The sequence below is a fragment of the Halichoerus grypus genome, chromosome 4 (genome assembly GCF_964656455.1).
Source record: "Halichoerus grypus chromosome 4, mHalGry1.hap1.1, whole genome shotgun sequence".
Classification (NCBI taxonomy): Eukaryota; Metazoa; Chordata; class Mammalia; order Carnivora; family Phocidae; genus Halichoerus; species Halichoerus grypus.
Window position 1 is genome coordinate 3,834,255 of NC_135715.1, and position 17,047 is coordinate 3,851,301.

Below are 17,047 nucleotides of genomic sequence, written 5' to 3' on the forward strand. Positions count from 1 at the left end.
GTTAAGTAATAGGATGATGACCGTGTGAAATAACAGCTGAGTGAGCTGTTGGTCAGTGGAGGAGAACTTCTTCTGAGATAGGCAGAGATAAAAGAAAAAAAAAAAACAGCAGGTAAGGAAGACTCAGAGACCTACAAGTTCAAGGCCATCGAGATCAACAAACAAGGTGGCCGTGAAAGCAGGTGCCATTTATGACATTATAGAATTAAGGTCTCCAGAGTCAACATGATTGAGGGTGTTGATGGGTCACCAACATAGTGGGCGAGTAAGGACACGAGGACGGTGTAAGCAGAAAAATGTGTGTATAGTAAATTCTAGATATTAATGGTGAGTTCAAGTTTTCTTTAAGAAGTCATGAGATATGATGATTTTGGAGAAGTTCAAGAAACAATATAATTAGATGCAAGGGCTGGTGGGAAAATGGCTCAGAATAAAGTATAAAAGTGAGGTGGGCCCGAATAAGAAAGGGCGTGCGTGCTGGGCTATCCTAAAGGGATGAGGTTTACTTGGGAAGAGCTGGGAGCATCTTTGAAAGGCTGTAGTCCACGGATGAAAATCACATTTGCAGAATATGATTCAGCAAGACTATTCTTGAGGCAGTGGGGAAGGGAGACGATAGGAGATAAAAGATTAAAGAGGATGTTGTTCCCTGCTCTAGGGAAGGAATGACATCTTAAGGCAGTGGGCAGAAATGAAGAGAAGGTAGTGAGAATGAGAGCAATTTGTGGAGTAGAGCTGACTTGCGTCTGGTCTACTCAGTGGAGAAGGAGGAGGAAAAAGCATCAAAATGACTTTTGCACAGCTGACTGGATGATGGGGAGATTCATAAAGTTCCGGAATATGGAAGGGAACCCTCTAGAGCTAGGAGGCAGAAAGGATAAGCCACGTACCTAAACATCCGCAAGTAGGTTCAAGAGGAGCAACAGGTAAGGACAGTGGTGATTTTGAGAAAAAAGATCAGAGGGATGGTGAGTCCTCAAACTTTCACTAAGAGGAAGGTTGGTAGGGCACCGATTTCCAGGGAGCAACCGAGGTGCATGTGGGAAAACCACTCTCCTCGCCCACTGCACAGAGAGAAACGCGCATGGCATGTGGAGAGTCATGGCGGGAGTCAGACAGCATTCGATTCTAGTTCCAAACACGCCTTTGCTAGTGGTTTGATGTGCAAAGTTACTTAGTCTCCTTGAATCTAAGTTTTCTCATCTGTTAAAAAGAAAAAGTGATGCCCACTTCATAGCGATTGGTGAGAATGTTAAAATTCCAGCATTCATAGCACTTGGCACAGTGCCCGTCAGCTCCTAAGTGCCCAGTAAATGGCAGCTCTTCTTCTGACTTATGTTGTAGAGGGAAGGGGATGCTCCTCATTGACGAGGGTGGCCTAGGCATACACAAATGGTTCCAATTATTTAGATGAATATGTCCTCTTGGATTGATGACTTGATTTGTCTAAAATGACTGATTAGCGAGAGAAGGTGACTAGTTCATCAAAACGGTCTCTCAAGAGCTTCAAGGGTTTCCAACACAGAGTCATATCAAGTGACCAGATGGGCTCATAATGCTTTTCTCATTTGGCATTCAGTTCATAGAAACAGTTACACGGGGTGGGGAAAGGAAGGTTGCATTTGCTCTCCATATCTCAGAGAAGACCACAAACTGCACAGAGGTAAACATCAGAGTATAGTAAACTTACCTTTAAAATACTGGATATCAGTTGTTAGAGCAGACACCAACTCATCAGTTGATACTTGTAACAATCTGGCCACTAAAATTAAAGCAGCATTGAAAACATAAGGTTAGTATATATTTTTGGATGGTGAGAACATTATACTTTATGGTTATTATTTACAAGTTTATGATATAGATCCATGAGGAACTGGGTGTATAACAGAACACTGACTACCGCTTTAATTATCAAAACAAACTAGAGAAACCGCTTCTAGTAATCACAACGCTAATGACTGGTGGGGCCTCTGCCTGAAATCACTACCAGTCATTTCCCTCCTTACCCTCAGAGACGGCCCTGGATGTTTTTCCCAGCCCCTGGTTAAATTACTTTGATATAAGGTGAAGATATGACTTTCACTGACAATCTGTGGCTTGAAGGTATTTTGAAAAAATTGGGGAGTGATTAACAAGGCAACTTCAAAGGGGAGAGAGAGGTTTTTGGCAAGACCTTTGAAGGAAAGTAATTATATTGTTTAAAATGTTTGGCTAATAACATGCCCCCAAAATACACTGGGCGGCAGGGGTGGGTGGGGGTGGAATAATATTTAGAACAACATAAATAAGCCCAAGAATGTGCCTAAGAATCGACCCCGTAAATGTGGGAAGCATGAGCACATCACGTACATACCGTTATTCATTCCCCAAACCATTTGTAAGAAAGAAGAACAAAGTGGATACGGGTCTTTTATTATTATGTTTATCATTATTAATATTATTTTACCACTCTGAATTCTACTCTGGAAGAAAGGGCTTCTTCCCCTGGCTTTTCTGTACTGTGTCTCCATCTACTGGCAGGTCTGCAAAACTGCACACTCACGAGGTTAATGAGAGATCTGTTCCACTGACCTTGTTCCAGAAACTGGAGGTCAGAGACAAACGCAGAGTTGGCCTCGGTCAGAGCAGTGAATCGAATGTCTCCAATGTGTAATATTGCTGCCAGGATCACAAACAGATTCTCTACTTCCTATCCGTTTTACAAAGACAGAAAATGAATAGAGTTGCTTAGAAGAAAGATGAAAAGACAAATCCTTTAAAAACCTAATAGCTTAAAAAAACTGACATGGACCCTGTTGGTGGGGCTGTGACTTCTCAGATCCTGCGTGTCTAGTAAGAGAACTACCCGTCTCCAGCTCGAAACCAAAATCGCGTTAGTGCACGTTTCCTCTAAATCAATGTCTCTGCTCCTTAAAAGAGGGTAAGGAAGTGATGCTCTGATATAAATGGACAGCTTCTAGATAAATCTCATACTGAAACAGGAATCACTGTGTCCTGATGGGTCGGACTGGCGGGCCATCGCCGGCGCGGTCAGATCGCATGCGTGCTCCCCGGGCTGACGCGGGGCCACCCACCGAGGCTGCTTCCCGAGAGGCCACGGACTCTGATGTCCATCTTCCCGTTATGTCCCTTCTGAGATAAACTGATGGTATGATTATCGGACTTCTCACTTCTGCTGGGAGATTCAGGAAGGCACGATAAAAGCATCTATGCCTAGATTAAAAAATGCTAATTGTTTTTTAAGGTATCTTAAGGAAAAGAGAAAGAAATGGATGTTGGCAAGAGCTATCTTTGAGCAGAAGGGAGAAGGAAATAAGAGAGTGTCTGCTGAAAGAAGAGATCTGAGAATCTGGAACTCTGCATAAAGAAAGAAATTAGGCCTTAAATTTGGTTTATGGACAGTCATTTTGTGGCGACAATGAAAAATCAAGAAAATCTGTAAGCTGAGAAATACACTTCTCTAGAACAAATATTTAGTATCGTGATATTGATAGTAACACTGGTTGAGGTCCACACTGGGCAAGTGACATAATCTTTTAAATTCTCATTTTCCTAATTGGTAATTTTGAAATAAAAAGCTGCTGCCTGTGACAATTTACTAAGAACAATTCGTATTTGCTTTATAAATACATAGGTGGAGTAATGTAGCCCTTAGGACCTCCATGAATCTCCTCTAGAACTGCTAGTTTTCACCACAAAGTATAACTCTATCATCTTTAAAATGAGGACACAGACAAGGACAGTCTCCAAGTAATTTTTAGGTATAATACTCTAGGATTGTGGCATTACTTACAAATGGTTTTGGTGACCCACCAATCACAGGTTATGGTTTCAAATGTTATCGAATTATGCTGGTTTGAGTAACAGTTTACTCCTCATGCTCCCTGATAACTGCCTTCCCCCCTTTGTAATAAATCCCGTCCTGCCTCAGGAGGTTTCCCAGTGGTGCTCTGTGAGGTAGGGACTTCGGAGACATGGTCACAAAGACTGTTCTGACCTCAAGGATCTCAGAGTTTAGCGGTGGAGACAGAGTATGACCACTAGCCATACTACGAATTATGTGTGCTGAACACTACGCCCTGTGAGCAGAGAGTTGCTGTCCCGCGTGTGCGGAGAGTGAGCAATTGTCCCCCCACCCCACCCCCCACCATCCCTCTGGGCACAGGCGCCTTGATGAGCAAGTCTTCTTCGGGGGCTTCGCCAGCCCAGACATACCTGGGCATGATCCATCCCTCCTAAGTGCACTAAAATGTCCCCATACTCATCGCCCTAAAGCAGCTCAGTGACACAATTACCTTCATGCCTTTTGTTAAAATGCACATATTTCTTTTACCAAAAAGGCTGTAGATTCTCTTATTAGCTACCTTAGGAGGAAAGCATATTTTGGTTACCCTGCCTTTGAGAATCAATCATGGATTTTTAAAGCCCTGTTTCCAAGCAACGGGTACTTTGGTAGAGTGATTCCTTACCCATCTCTCTATCCCAGTTTCCTAGAAGGAAGCAGAAATTTTAGGCACAGAAGAAGGGGAAAGAAATAACAAGAAAAGTACAACAGTAGCAAATGCAAGGACAGAAAAGTGCAAATGGGTGGGAGTCACTAAAAGACAAAAATATAGAGATTGGATCATTAGAGAAAGAGAGAGAGAAAGAAAAAAACAAAAGACCATATGATTGTAGGTCCCTAGAATTCCCGTCTCCGAATGGGGTGAAGGTGAAGTGCCCAGAGCTATTTCATTTATATTCCCACATCTTGCTGTCCCGTGAGCTGTATCTATGTGGGCTAGGGGAAAAAAAAAAAATAAAAACAAAGACCCAAATCCATCAACTTACTACAAGAAAAAGAAGGTATATAAATCTATGGCTAAATCTGGGTGGCTAAACTACGGGCATACCAAAGTTACCCCTGCAATCTCCTATTAACTGCCAATGAGGAATTGGCCATTAATTCAAAATGACACCAAACCAAATGAGGAGGGCACAGCCAATGTGTAAGGGGAAGAGGAATTTGAGGGGATGGTGGGGGGTCTCCAGGCTTATCTCATTTCAGATCTCTTGCCCACTAGACCTGTGCTGTCTGTTTCATTAACCACTGACCACACAAGGCTACTTAAATTTAAATTAATTAAAAGTAAGAAATTAAAAATTCATTTCCTTATTCACACGAGCCACATTTCAAGTGCCCGCTAGCCACACATGGACCTACCATATTGTGAAGCACAGATCCAGAACATTCCCATGAGTACAAAAATTTCTATTGTAGAGCAGTGGTTTAAACATTTTAAATTGTATTTTTCCGCTTCATGATGCCTGTGGGTATTTGGTAATTCTTTAAGAATAAAAAAAAGCTTTATGTTGCAAAGAAAGATACCGTAATAAGTCATTAGGTTACTTTTCAAAGCGATTCTTGGCAGCAAACAGTTCCTTCAGATTTGCCAGTTTTCTTTGGAATTGGTCAATGCACAGTTCTTTAATCTGTTTGCTCACATGGTTCATTTGGGAACAGGTCTCCTTGACCACCCTCTTGAAAAGAGATGCCCCTCCTCTGGTCACTGTTTGTCTTCATGTGACCTGTGACCCCGGGCACACTGTTGTCTAACTCCCCCATGGGAACATAAACTCTAGGAGGCAGAGATTGAGGCTTATTCTCTGCTAAATCATGAGTATTCCCACCAATATCCGGAATACGATAGGGCGTCGGTAAATGTTTTTGAATGAATAACTTTTGTACATTAGTAGAAGGTTGGTTTTCTCAGTGAAATATTTATGGTATGACTCACCAAGTGACTGAAGCCAATTACATTCAGGGCTTGTTTCAAAATAGCGAATTTCTCCCTGTTCAGAGAATGCTCTGCTGTTGATACATCTTCTGGTAGGGTCTGGTTCAAATACCTGTGAGGACAGAAAGCACACAGCTTTATGGCTTGGCTTGTGGTCAAACTCCAGTGGTTACAAGTCACTTCCGCCATATTTGGTCCCCAGAATAATAGCAGTCACCTGGACATTGTGTACCCTGTGTTTACAAGGCTTTGATACATAATAGCACATGATGTTTCAGGAAGGAAAAAAAAGTTCTTGTTGTACCAGAACCTATTTACCCTGTTTTACTTGGTTCTCACCTGAACTGTACCCTTCCTACCTAAAGGAGAAGGTCACAGATATTCTATGTATTTCATATAGAAATCTGCTGGGTCCTAGCCTATGCTTTGTAATTAGTACTTCTATTAAAGATTTTTAATTTAGAGTCATTTATTATTTCTTCTTGTCAATATCCTTTAATTATGTGGTAGTTGATTAATCTGTTGATTTATTCCTGTCATGCAACAATCACATAGGAATCACTTCCCAGACATAGAGTACTAGCAGCTGAGGATATAAAGATAAAAGGCTCATCCCAGGAAGCTCAGCACCAACAAAAGCGGTATATTGCTGTACTCAGGAAGGAGAGAGTATCATATACAATATACAGTAGAGCATGGAAGCAGAATAGCGGAGATGGACAAGAGGTGTTTGTAAGTATTCAGGGAGGGGACCAAACCCAGAATGGATGATGCAAAAAAGCCTGTGGGAGAGGAAGAGGCTTCCCATCCAAAGCGGACACTTGAATAAGAATTTTCCAAGCAAATCCAGGACTTCAGGGTGCTCCTGGAAGACTTAGCAACATGTACAAGGACACACAGCCTTGCCCATGCATGATGTACACAGGGACGCAGGTATGTGGGCAAAATTGGAGTCTGTGGTGAGAGAAGCAGAACTCAATGAGGCTGGAGATGTCGTCAGAGGTTTGTCTCTCTTGCTAAAGAGCTTCCATTATCTCTTAGAAATGATAGGCAGTCCTAAGGTCTTGAAACAAAGAAAGGGCAGGATCAGAGTGGTGTGTGAAAAAGAGTATTCTGATATTCCAGTGAAAGATAACCTGGAACGGGCAGGGCTACTAAGGACTTGGTGACCAGTGAGACCAGTGGTGGTGAAGAAAAGAGGAGGGACAGAGGTGTCGTGGAGGCAGACCTGGCTGGATGAGGGGACTGACTGGATAGAGAGGAAGGAGAAGGGCGAGGCATTAATGATGCTTTCCAAGATGACATCTTGGGAAACAGGATGCAGAGTGGGCTCATTCAACCAGAGCGTTCTCAAAACGAGGGGTATGTTGTTGAGAGAGAAAGTCTTCTCTTTTGTATTAGTCATGTTGACTTTGACCTACTCATTGAAGTTTGAGGAGAATTCCAAAAAATAATTGGCTGGAAGGACCTGAAATTCAGAAAAGCCTAGAAAACAAGATCTGGAAGTCATCAACGTGCAGATGACTAAAACCATGTGACTGGGTGAGCTCACCCCAAAGAAGACGCTAACGTTTTAGGGATGAAGAAAGAACTGAATGTTCGGGAAGGGAGGAGGAAAATCGTAATAAGCCAGTCATCAAAACAAAAGGCTAACATTTTTTAAGACTGATGGATGGGGACAGAAAAGAAACGAGAGAAACAAGGAAATGCGTGGTGTTGTGGGGAGGACACAGACCACAGTCGGCGCTGTGCAGGTGGGGCTGGGAGCCCATCTCCTCCCTCGGTCCCAGCTCCGAAGCACACAAGTGACACAGTCTAGCCTCTGGGGTGGGGGCCGGGAGGGCCTTCGGAATGGCTATGTGCTAAGTTGGAAGCACACAGAGCCCGGATAAAAGGCTGACAGAAAGGGAGCCGTGGGGGTTTTGAGGAGGGAAGAGGGTTTGGAACGGGTTACCGTGGAGGGTGTACCTCGCCCTGCGGAGGGGCTTCTCCGACCTGCCGGGTAAGGTGATAGATACGGTCCGCAGGCGGCTAGCGTCTCAGAGCAGCCCCTCTGAGGCTTCAGTGCTTCTAGGAGTTAGAAGTTGGATTATGAGTTGGGATGGGCAATGGAACCAAAGGAAAAGGTCAAGGGCAGCAATATCAGTGAGAACCTGGGTTATGGTGGTCAGTCATTTTGCCTAAAATTTACAAAATTTTAGCGACTCAAAAGTCTTAAAGATAGGAAATCGCAACCTCTCTCAAGTCCCCTGGTTCCCACAGCAGCTTTCCCAACTCCCTGATGCCATCTTTTCTTTCCCACTTACTAGTTGCCCATTGCCTAGGTCCGTATCCCATCAAAAGATGTCACCAAGAATCTCTTGCAAAGAACAAGGGGCTCCCGTGAATATTACAGAGTCAAACGGGCAAAATACCACGGTTTCTTTTAAAATAATAAAAAGTAATCAATTATGATGCCCTTAATTGATGCGCCATTTTAAATATTTCAGCGTCCCCACCCCCCATGTCTTGTGTCCTTACAGTAGAGAATTTCCAGCAGCTATGACCTGCTGCGTGGAGCCGTGAGAACAGGCATTTTCGCTTCCATTACATTCTGGATGGAGGAAGCCATGTGAAATTAACCCTGGTTGTTAAGTATGAAATGGTCCGGGAGAAACCCCATCACAATCGAGGCTTTCAGAGGACAGTTTGCCTGATGGAGGAACGATGCTTGAAGATGGGTTGTATTTTTCTTTGTGGCCAGAAAACTTGTTGGCATGAAAATGACCTCCCCCCAAAAAACAGAACTCAATGTCTTCTATATAAATTTAAATTTTCTCCCACTATTCAATAGCATCTAGAATGATCACTAGAAGTATAGTTCTTCGCTATCCATAAAACTATATTAAGATGGAAAGGTTAGTATCAGAAAAAAAAATTTAAAGTTTATTTTTTGGAGATTAAAAGTACTCACTTTCCCTTTGACATTATTTATTAATGAAACCACACACAAGGACAGGGAAATACTTGAAAAATATGCCCAGAAAATATTACAACCAAGAATCTGGAGACTTAGAGTCAAGTCCGATTTGACCCTTTTGGACAACATTTTAAACCTTTATTTTCTTATCTGTAAAATGGAGTGTAAGTAGATTAAAAATTGACTAAAAAATTCTCCACTTGTAGTTCATGATGATTTCGTGAGAATCAAATAAGATATTGTGTGTGGTATGGTTTCTACACTCAGACTGCAATGCACATGTAGAGTATGTTTCCTGGAAATAGTGTATCTTACACGTATGGGCAGCTTTTAGTCAGCGTGCTCTGTCATTAATGAAGCTTTTAATCATATAAATAACCAATTCAAATCAAGGAACATTTTGAGAAATTATAACAAATGTTATTGACAACACAGAATATTTTAAACTATAAAATATGTTTTTCTGTTCTTCCACAAATAAAATAGATGAAAGGAATAGAGATCATGGTTCTCACTTCTTGATGATTTTTTCGTGATAAATTGAGTAGAATGCAATGTTAATGACCGCATGTGCAATATTACCATGGTATTTCCAGATGTTTCTAACACCTGGAAATAGCTCATGATGATGGTGGGTTAGGGTTACAGACTCCCCTGTGGAAGCGATACTCCCCTGAGGTTTTCCCATCATCACAACACAGTGGCTGAAAACCACCCGAGATGAATCTGTGTAAGTGTTTCATCTGTTTCCAACTTGTCACCTAATAATTAGTGGTCCCACAATTCCCAGTACTGAAATCTCAGAATTAATGTGTTTTTTATCATCTCTTTGATGACTCAAAAGAGTACACTTACTACTCAAATAATCTTTTTTTTAAATCATCTCCTTCTCACTCAGATGTAACTTGGAACAGTAATGTTTGGCAACATACAGATATCAGAGTCCAGTGTCAGAAGCATCAGAGATTGTCATTTGTTGAACCAAGAATCTTTGCTATTTTGTTTTGACAGGCTTGGCAAATCGAGGGAACGCTCCAGACGAAGCTTCTACCCCGGAGCAGAAGAGTAACTTGTGGGTTGTGTCATGTTAAAAACTGTAGTTGGATTAACACTGCTTGACTAATTCTACTCAAAGGGAAAGGCAGTGTGAACGAATCATTCTCGACTGTATTTTTCAGAAGCACTGCTTCAGTTCATCCTCACGTTGACCTTGAAGAGAGGACCTATCATTGCTCCCACTTAAGGTGTAAGGGAGCTGAAGTTTCTGGAATGCCTCCCAGCTGTAAGTGGTGACCAACACACACTGGGTCCAGAGCCCCCAGGGCTCCCTGAGCTCAGTTACAGGTTTCCGGCAGGGAAGACCAGTCTTATGGCTGCACTGCAGGCCAGAAACAGAGCAGCTCCCAGCTCAGGGGAGCATCTGGGAAATGCTGCCGAGCGCATGCTGCCTCTGCGTAGGGGTCTACGCACTGTGGCGAGGCCTCCAGCGAAAGGCCCAGACACCTGTGAAGCATCTTTGATGTTATAATGGAATTCAGTGGTGGTGAAGATTAAGGGAAAACCACTGCATTGGATGGTGGGTTAAGGTAAGGAATTTGATGGTCTAGGTCAGAGAGACCCAAACATACATCTTACCCCAAAATTCCCACTACTAAGACAGGCTTAGCATGAGTGAGTAAAATCCTAAGGATTTAATGGTTGCGAAGACTAATCTGACCAAAGGCAATATGTGAATTTAGGCTACATTAATGGTAAATCTGTAGATATTGTCATTGTCATCATCCCATCATCATCATCAATATTAGTTTTTAATTGAGAATTTGCTATATAATAGTATTTTTACATAAATCCAAATACGCAGTAAGAACCTACAAGGAAGCAGGTTTCAATGCAGCATCAGAAAGTATTTTCTAATAAACAAACGTTCTGGACAGCCATGCATTGCTTTTAAGGTAGTAAGCTCCCTGTCATTAGCAGGTAAGCTGAGGCTCTACAGCCATTTAAATGGGTTTGCCGAAAGAGATTCAAGGATCAGAGATCAGGTTGCATTAGATGACCCGTACTGCTGCTGGATGGTGATATTCATGCTCTACACTACACCACTGTAGTAAACATTGTGTTACTTCACACCAAGAAATCTCAAAGTGTACAATTCAACTCTTTATGCTTACACTCCAGGCATGATGCGCAGACGGGCACATGCACTTGACGCACACGTGCATCTGACGCACACGTGCATGTGCCTAAGCAGTATTTAACTTGAATTTATGAAATGTCATTAGTACATATTAAAACTCTGTAGTCATGACAACATATTTAGCTCTCAATAGGACTATGGATAATTCTATTTACAGTCCTATCAAGAAGCAAATAATTTGCACTGAAGTAAATTAAATGATGCAAAGTCAGAGATTTATTTCAATACAAATCTTGACTGAGTATAATTGCATGATGGTTCCTCTGTTCGATGGTGGAGGAAAAACGTGAAATGAGATATTCAGTGAGGAAGATGAGTATACCCTTATTTTTATCATGGATTATTTATTATATAACTCCATTGTCTGTGAAACAGATAAGGACAAGTTGATTTAGGAGGTCAATTCTATCAAAAAGTAGAAAATGAAGTTCTATGGTGGGAAAGTTATGTCCATCCTGATATCTGGAAACAGTAGAAATATTCTACTAAAGAACAGATCTAAGCCCCCACTTTTTTCTGAAGACCCAGTGAAGAGCTTGCTGTTCTTCCTCTAAGAAAGTCAGTATTGACTAAATGTTCTTAGGTTTCATTAACAAAGGACAAAAACACGGGAAATTAGGGAGTCCAATTTTGTAGAAATTTTGATAACACTGCTATCAACTATATAAAGTTATATTTTTAAAGAGTGAAGATTCTTGATCATAAGTGTTGGCTGAATTGGTCACCACAAGGAGACTTGTTAAATATTGCTTCACAGCAGATCTTGTCTCTACCACTGTTCCTGTTCATTCCTTCTCTCCAAATGTTAAGCATGGTCAATCCTTCTTGAGACAAATTCTAGGAAATATCTTCCTCAGTTCCTAAATTAATGAATCACTCCAAAGTCCTAATAGATGTAAAATGTGTTACTTTTTTCCATTAAACGGGTATTTAATAGCAGGGGCAAATACATAGACTCAGGATACAGAATCAACCAACCCCCAGTCTTTATCTTCACAAAGCTCAGCATCCAGACCCCAGCACCATTGCATACTCTGTAACTTACATGATTGACTTTACTTTTTTAACCTTCCCTTGGATAACGCTGAATCATGAAGCTGTGCTATTTTCTCTCTCTCTCCATGGGTAAGTTTAAAAAATTTCAGGAAACCAAAATGGAAAGACAGAGGAATAGATGGCAGATTGGAGGTACATTTCTTCTTTTTTTTTGTTCCATATTCTCCAATTTTCCAAGAACCAATGACTATTATGTATAACCAGAAAAAAAATCTCCATAAAACTATGAGTTTCAAGAAATAGGAGCATAATTCTATAGAGATTCATCCAGTGTGTTGTGTGTCTCAGTAATTTGCTTCATTTTATCGCTGAGTAGCATTCCCCAGTAGGAATATACCAGTTTGTCACACCACGTGGTCACTGGAGGAACATCCAGGTTGTTTCTAGTTTGGGACTATTATGAGTAAAGCTGCTACGAACATTCGCATGCAGGTTTTTGGGTAAATGGAAGTCTTTGTTTTTCTAGAATAAATGCCAAGGAGTGCAAGAGCTTGGTCATATGGCAGCTTTGCCTTTAAATTTATATAAAAAACTGTCAGTAGCATCACTCTGACAGGAGGGCTGGGAATTCAAGGTAGTGCTGATATGATCTGAATATCAAATACAAACAATGACTGTTTGCAAAAATCTCCACTGTGGGACTTCAAGGGCCTGTGTCCCCTCCGGGTGTCAGCAGCTCCTATCTCCCAGAGGTGCCAGGAACATTAAAATAACAGACGTGCAACTAGTAAATGAATACATTCTGGAGATGCAAGGCACAGCATAGTGATTACAGTCAACATAACTTAAAAACTTCACAGTTGCTAGGAGACTAGATGTTCATTGTTCTCACCATAAAAAAGAAATAATAATTATGTGACAGGATAGAGGTATTACAATATATATATATGTATGTATCGAACCAACACGTCGTACACCTTAAACTTAACACAATGTTGTATGTCAATTATATCTCAACATAAAATTAATTAACGAACAAACAAATATCAGCTTCCCAGCCTGTACTCGCTGGGCAGCACCACTCACCAGACCCAAACCAACTCTGTGCCCAGGACACACTGGGAAGGAAGGGCTTGAACACAAATAAAAGATATTACTAATTAAAGCCTCGTGCATGGCCCATTCACCAAGTCAGAAGCTCACCGACTGTGAACATGATGAATCTCTCAGGGTTTTATCTGCCCCTTATAAATACAAAAGAACAATGTCTTCTCTGTTGTGGGCAGAGCTGCCTTCGACTTGGGGATGTTTAATATGAAAACAGAAACCAGATAAGGCAAAAGCAAAAAGTTGGCATCAACAGTTGGCACTGTTTACTAGTTTACCGATGAAGGTGGTAAACTACCCCTTCTTGCCCACCCACCCCCCACTTTGCTCCTAAAAAGGAAATTCTTTTCTTTATTGTTTTTAAAGTCTCTGGAAAGTATTAACGAATTTTAAATCCCCCCAAACTGGATATGAATAAGGTTTTTATTAACCACAGGTTCGGATACATAAATCTCCACCAATGAAAATATTAATATATTAGCCGCAAACTATTTTGTTTGGAAAGAGGAAACCCTGCCAGTGGTCCTCAGGAAAAAAACAGAATCCATTTAATAAATTATGCATTCAGAAAGACTTTGGGTCTTGTGACATTCCCAGAATAGTTTGTCCATATTTTTCTCATCAGTCAGAATATTTCTTCAAAACATCTGGTGAAACAAATTCTAAACTCTTACCATCTTTTAAATAGTGAGTGCTTACGGTCAACTAACTGGTTTCTTCAAAACGTCTAATTCCAAGAGCTGGGGGTGGAGGCCCAAGGACGCAGTGGCTGCATCTTGCACAAAGACTGAGGGCAAGTGTCTGGGGGGCCCGAACCCCGGTCTGCAACCAGGCCCCGAACCTTGTGTCCAGCATGGGCCCCCTTCTGCCAGAGGAAGGGGCACCTTCCCTTTTCTTTTCACAGAGGCACTCCCAGAGAACTGTCAATATTTAAATGAATGAAATGTGGTGGGGGAGAGAAATTATTGCTCGGAATGGGTGGCTTGGTCTGGCTTTCATGCACCTGTTTAACAAGCCCCGGCCAGAGGGGCTGCATCTGCAGGGGTAGAGGAGGGGTCCGTAGTGACTCATACCGAGTCACCCCGAGGCTGGCCCCAGCTCTGTGCACAGGGAGAGGCGGTACGCAGTATATATATAAATATATAAATATGCTCCAGGCAAGGTTGAACAGGTACCGAAATCCTCCTCGGGGAGGATCGTTATGAAAAAGCGTTGTGGGGGCGCCTGGGTGGCTCAGTCATTAAGTGTCTGCCTTCGTCTCGGGTCATGGTCCCAGGGTCCTGGGATCAAGCCCCATGTCGGGCTCCCTGCTCGGCGGGAAGCCTGCTTCCCCCTTTCCCACTCCCCCTGCTTGTGTTCCCTCTCTCACTGTGTCTCTCTGTCAAATAAATAATTAAAATCTTAAAAAAAAAAAGAAAAAGCGTTGTGCAAGATCATGTCCATAATGCTGTTGTGAAGGATGAACCTCATCATCCCCCTGTGTTTTAAATCCTGGGGTAGGCACCTACACTGAAACTCTTGTAATATATAAATACGACAGAAAATGTGATGCAGACGCAGGACCATCTACCAGCATCTACGCTGGGGAGCATGCTGTGTCCTGCTCTCCTCTGGGACCTGCCCATGAACTCGTGGACTCACACCAAGTGTTTCTGCAGTGCTAACCCTGAAAAAGCACCTTGCAGACTGTAACCCACCTCTTCCAACTCGGTTATCCTCAAAGGGACTTCTACTTTCGTGTCAAATGAATTATTTCTATCACCTGCCCGACTTTACTCTTTCAGTCGGACCGATTAGAACATTCACAGCATCTACACTTCTTTCTCTTCTGACACTGTGTGGAATGTCCCCTAACTGGGTCGATTCTTCATGCACCGTGAATCTAAGAGGTAGACCTTCCTCCATGTTCCCCGCAGCCTCTAGCATCTCAGCGGACACCCAGGGACTGTGGTATTTGGTCTCCATCGGTTCAAATCCCCCGGAGCACGGCAGGTGCCTGGTCTCCCGGAACCCATTCCTGCTCACCTCCAATCTAGTTTCTGCATGAAAGGCAAAGTTCTCTTTTTGGAATGGAAATTTAGTGAACTCACTTCCAGGTCAAAACCCTTAAATCCTGACTCCCCAGTGTGGCTCATCAAAGGCCCGCATGATCAGGTGCCATATGTTCTGTTCCTCTAGCCTCTCCGTGTCCTCTGAGCTCATACACGGAACTTACCTTGGTCCCTCAGACAGACCTCATTCTTGTCCACCTCTGGGCCCTCACTCATCCTGCTTTCTCCACTGGGAACATAACCCACACATACCCAAGCCCCACAGAACATTCTGGATAAGTTCCATTGTTCTCGGCAGCCCACTTTCTCCAGGAAGTCTTGTCGGTTTGGATGTCCTTTGTACGAACTCCCCAAAACAGTGAATTTCCTCCATAATAGTGCTTTATCAGACTCTATGCAAATTGCCTGGACGTGGGTCCCCATGAAAAAGCAAGGCCAGCCTTGCGAAGTAGCTGTCATTCTGGATTGAAGAAAATGACTGTATGCACAGCCTCTATCAGATTAATCTTCCCAAACCGTACTGCCATCATGTCAGTGTTCGACTCATAAACATTTCGCCTACATCATAAATTCTCTTCCATGTTTTCCAAGACTCCTCACAACATGGCTCTTCCCCATCAGACTCTTCTTATTTTGTTGTACTTTGCACACACCTTCTCCCTCCCCCTGCAGTTGGCCACCATGTGACTTAATATTGACCTACCCTGCTCTTTGCCACTTTCTCACCAGGATTCTCTTCCTGACCAGCCAGATGCAGGCACCAGGCCAGAAGAAGCTCTCCTGTCTCCAGCTTGTGGACCGCAGATCTTGGGGCTTCTCACCACCATAATCATGTGAGCCAATTCTGTATATGTGCATGTATATTTCTATCTGCATCTATGTATCCATATCCATATCCCTCCCACTGGTTTTCTCCGGAGAATCCTAACGAATACACTCTCCTTTCTCCACTTTATTTATTTACACATTTAATAGTTCTTATTTAATATATAGGAATTAAATGTCACCCATGTGACTGTTTTTAGAAAGAGAGCATGTCTTAAAGTTTCTCATGGGTTCTCGCAAAATCTAAGTCATTAATGATAGGTTTTATAAACACCTGAAAGCTTCCACATGTATCTCAAAGTTTCCATATATACCTAGTCAGTTCCTGGTAGGTTCTCAATATACCAGGAAGGGGCTAAATGTAGCTGGTTGATTTATAAGTAGTGAGCACAAGCTCTACCCTTTTCCTTTGGCCAAAGATTGGCAAAACTAGATGAAAAATCCGTGTCATAAAAATCAATTCTTTTGCCAAAGTAAACGATAACCCATAAACACTACAGTGAAGAATTTAGTGAAGAAAGGTTAGTATAAAGCAACAAACATGCAGTAAATTATCAGAGGTATCAACCTGCCCTATGTCTTTACAGAAGTCGTAGGAAAGAAGTAGGACAATATGGAAGGAAGACAGGAGTGAGGAAATAATAAAACAGCTTTAAAGAAGAAACATAAATAGTTCACTTAATTAGTTTGATGGCCTTTCCTGATAATTAGTCAGACAGTAAACTTAACCTTCGGCAAAAACACGGCATGTCCACATCTTCTGCAAAGGCGCAAATCCCACAAACAAAAGCTCAAGGCCCAGTATCCGTATGGCACCCAGAATTATGCGAAAATGTTTCCGTCATGTGAATAAGGAACATCTGCACCTCCGTTTCAACAAATGGCGATTTTTATAGAGAACTTGAGATGATTAAAATAAAAATGTACTATATAATTTTTAAAAGGTTTTAAAAATAAGGAAAATCTCCTCAACCACAAGACCTTATTAAAATGTAGATTGTCCCTCGTCAAGTAATCTAGCCCAAGACCAAATATTCAATCAGATGATGTCAGAAATGCAACATGTTCATAAATTCGAGTAAATGCCTTATTTCTCATTTTGCTAAATATCAATTCTTATTTAAAACCTGAACAA

At 42.0% G+C, this 17,047-nt stretch overlaps 1 protein-coding gene across 3 annotated transcripts in view; it reads right to left on the bottom strand.

Moving 5' to 3' along the window:
* MYO16 (myosin XVI) overlaps positions 1 to 17,047 on the bottom strand; it is a 574,226-nt gene that overhangs the window by 205,854 nt on the left and 351,325 nt on the right. For all 3 annotated transcript variants that reach the window (XM_078070087.1, XM_078070086.1, XM_078070088.1), the window contains exons 17-19: positions 5,778 to 5,889; positions 2,572 to 2,689; positions 1,691 to 1,762 (exon numbers count right to left, since the gene is read on the bottom strand). In XM_078070087.1, the coding sequence (XP_077926213.1) occupies positions 1,691 to 1,762; positions 2,572 to 2,689; positions 5,778 to 5,889 (302 nt within the window). The remainder of the gene's footprint in view (positions 1 to 1,690; positions 1,763 to 2,571; positions 2,690 to 5,777; positions 5,890 to 17,047) is intronic.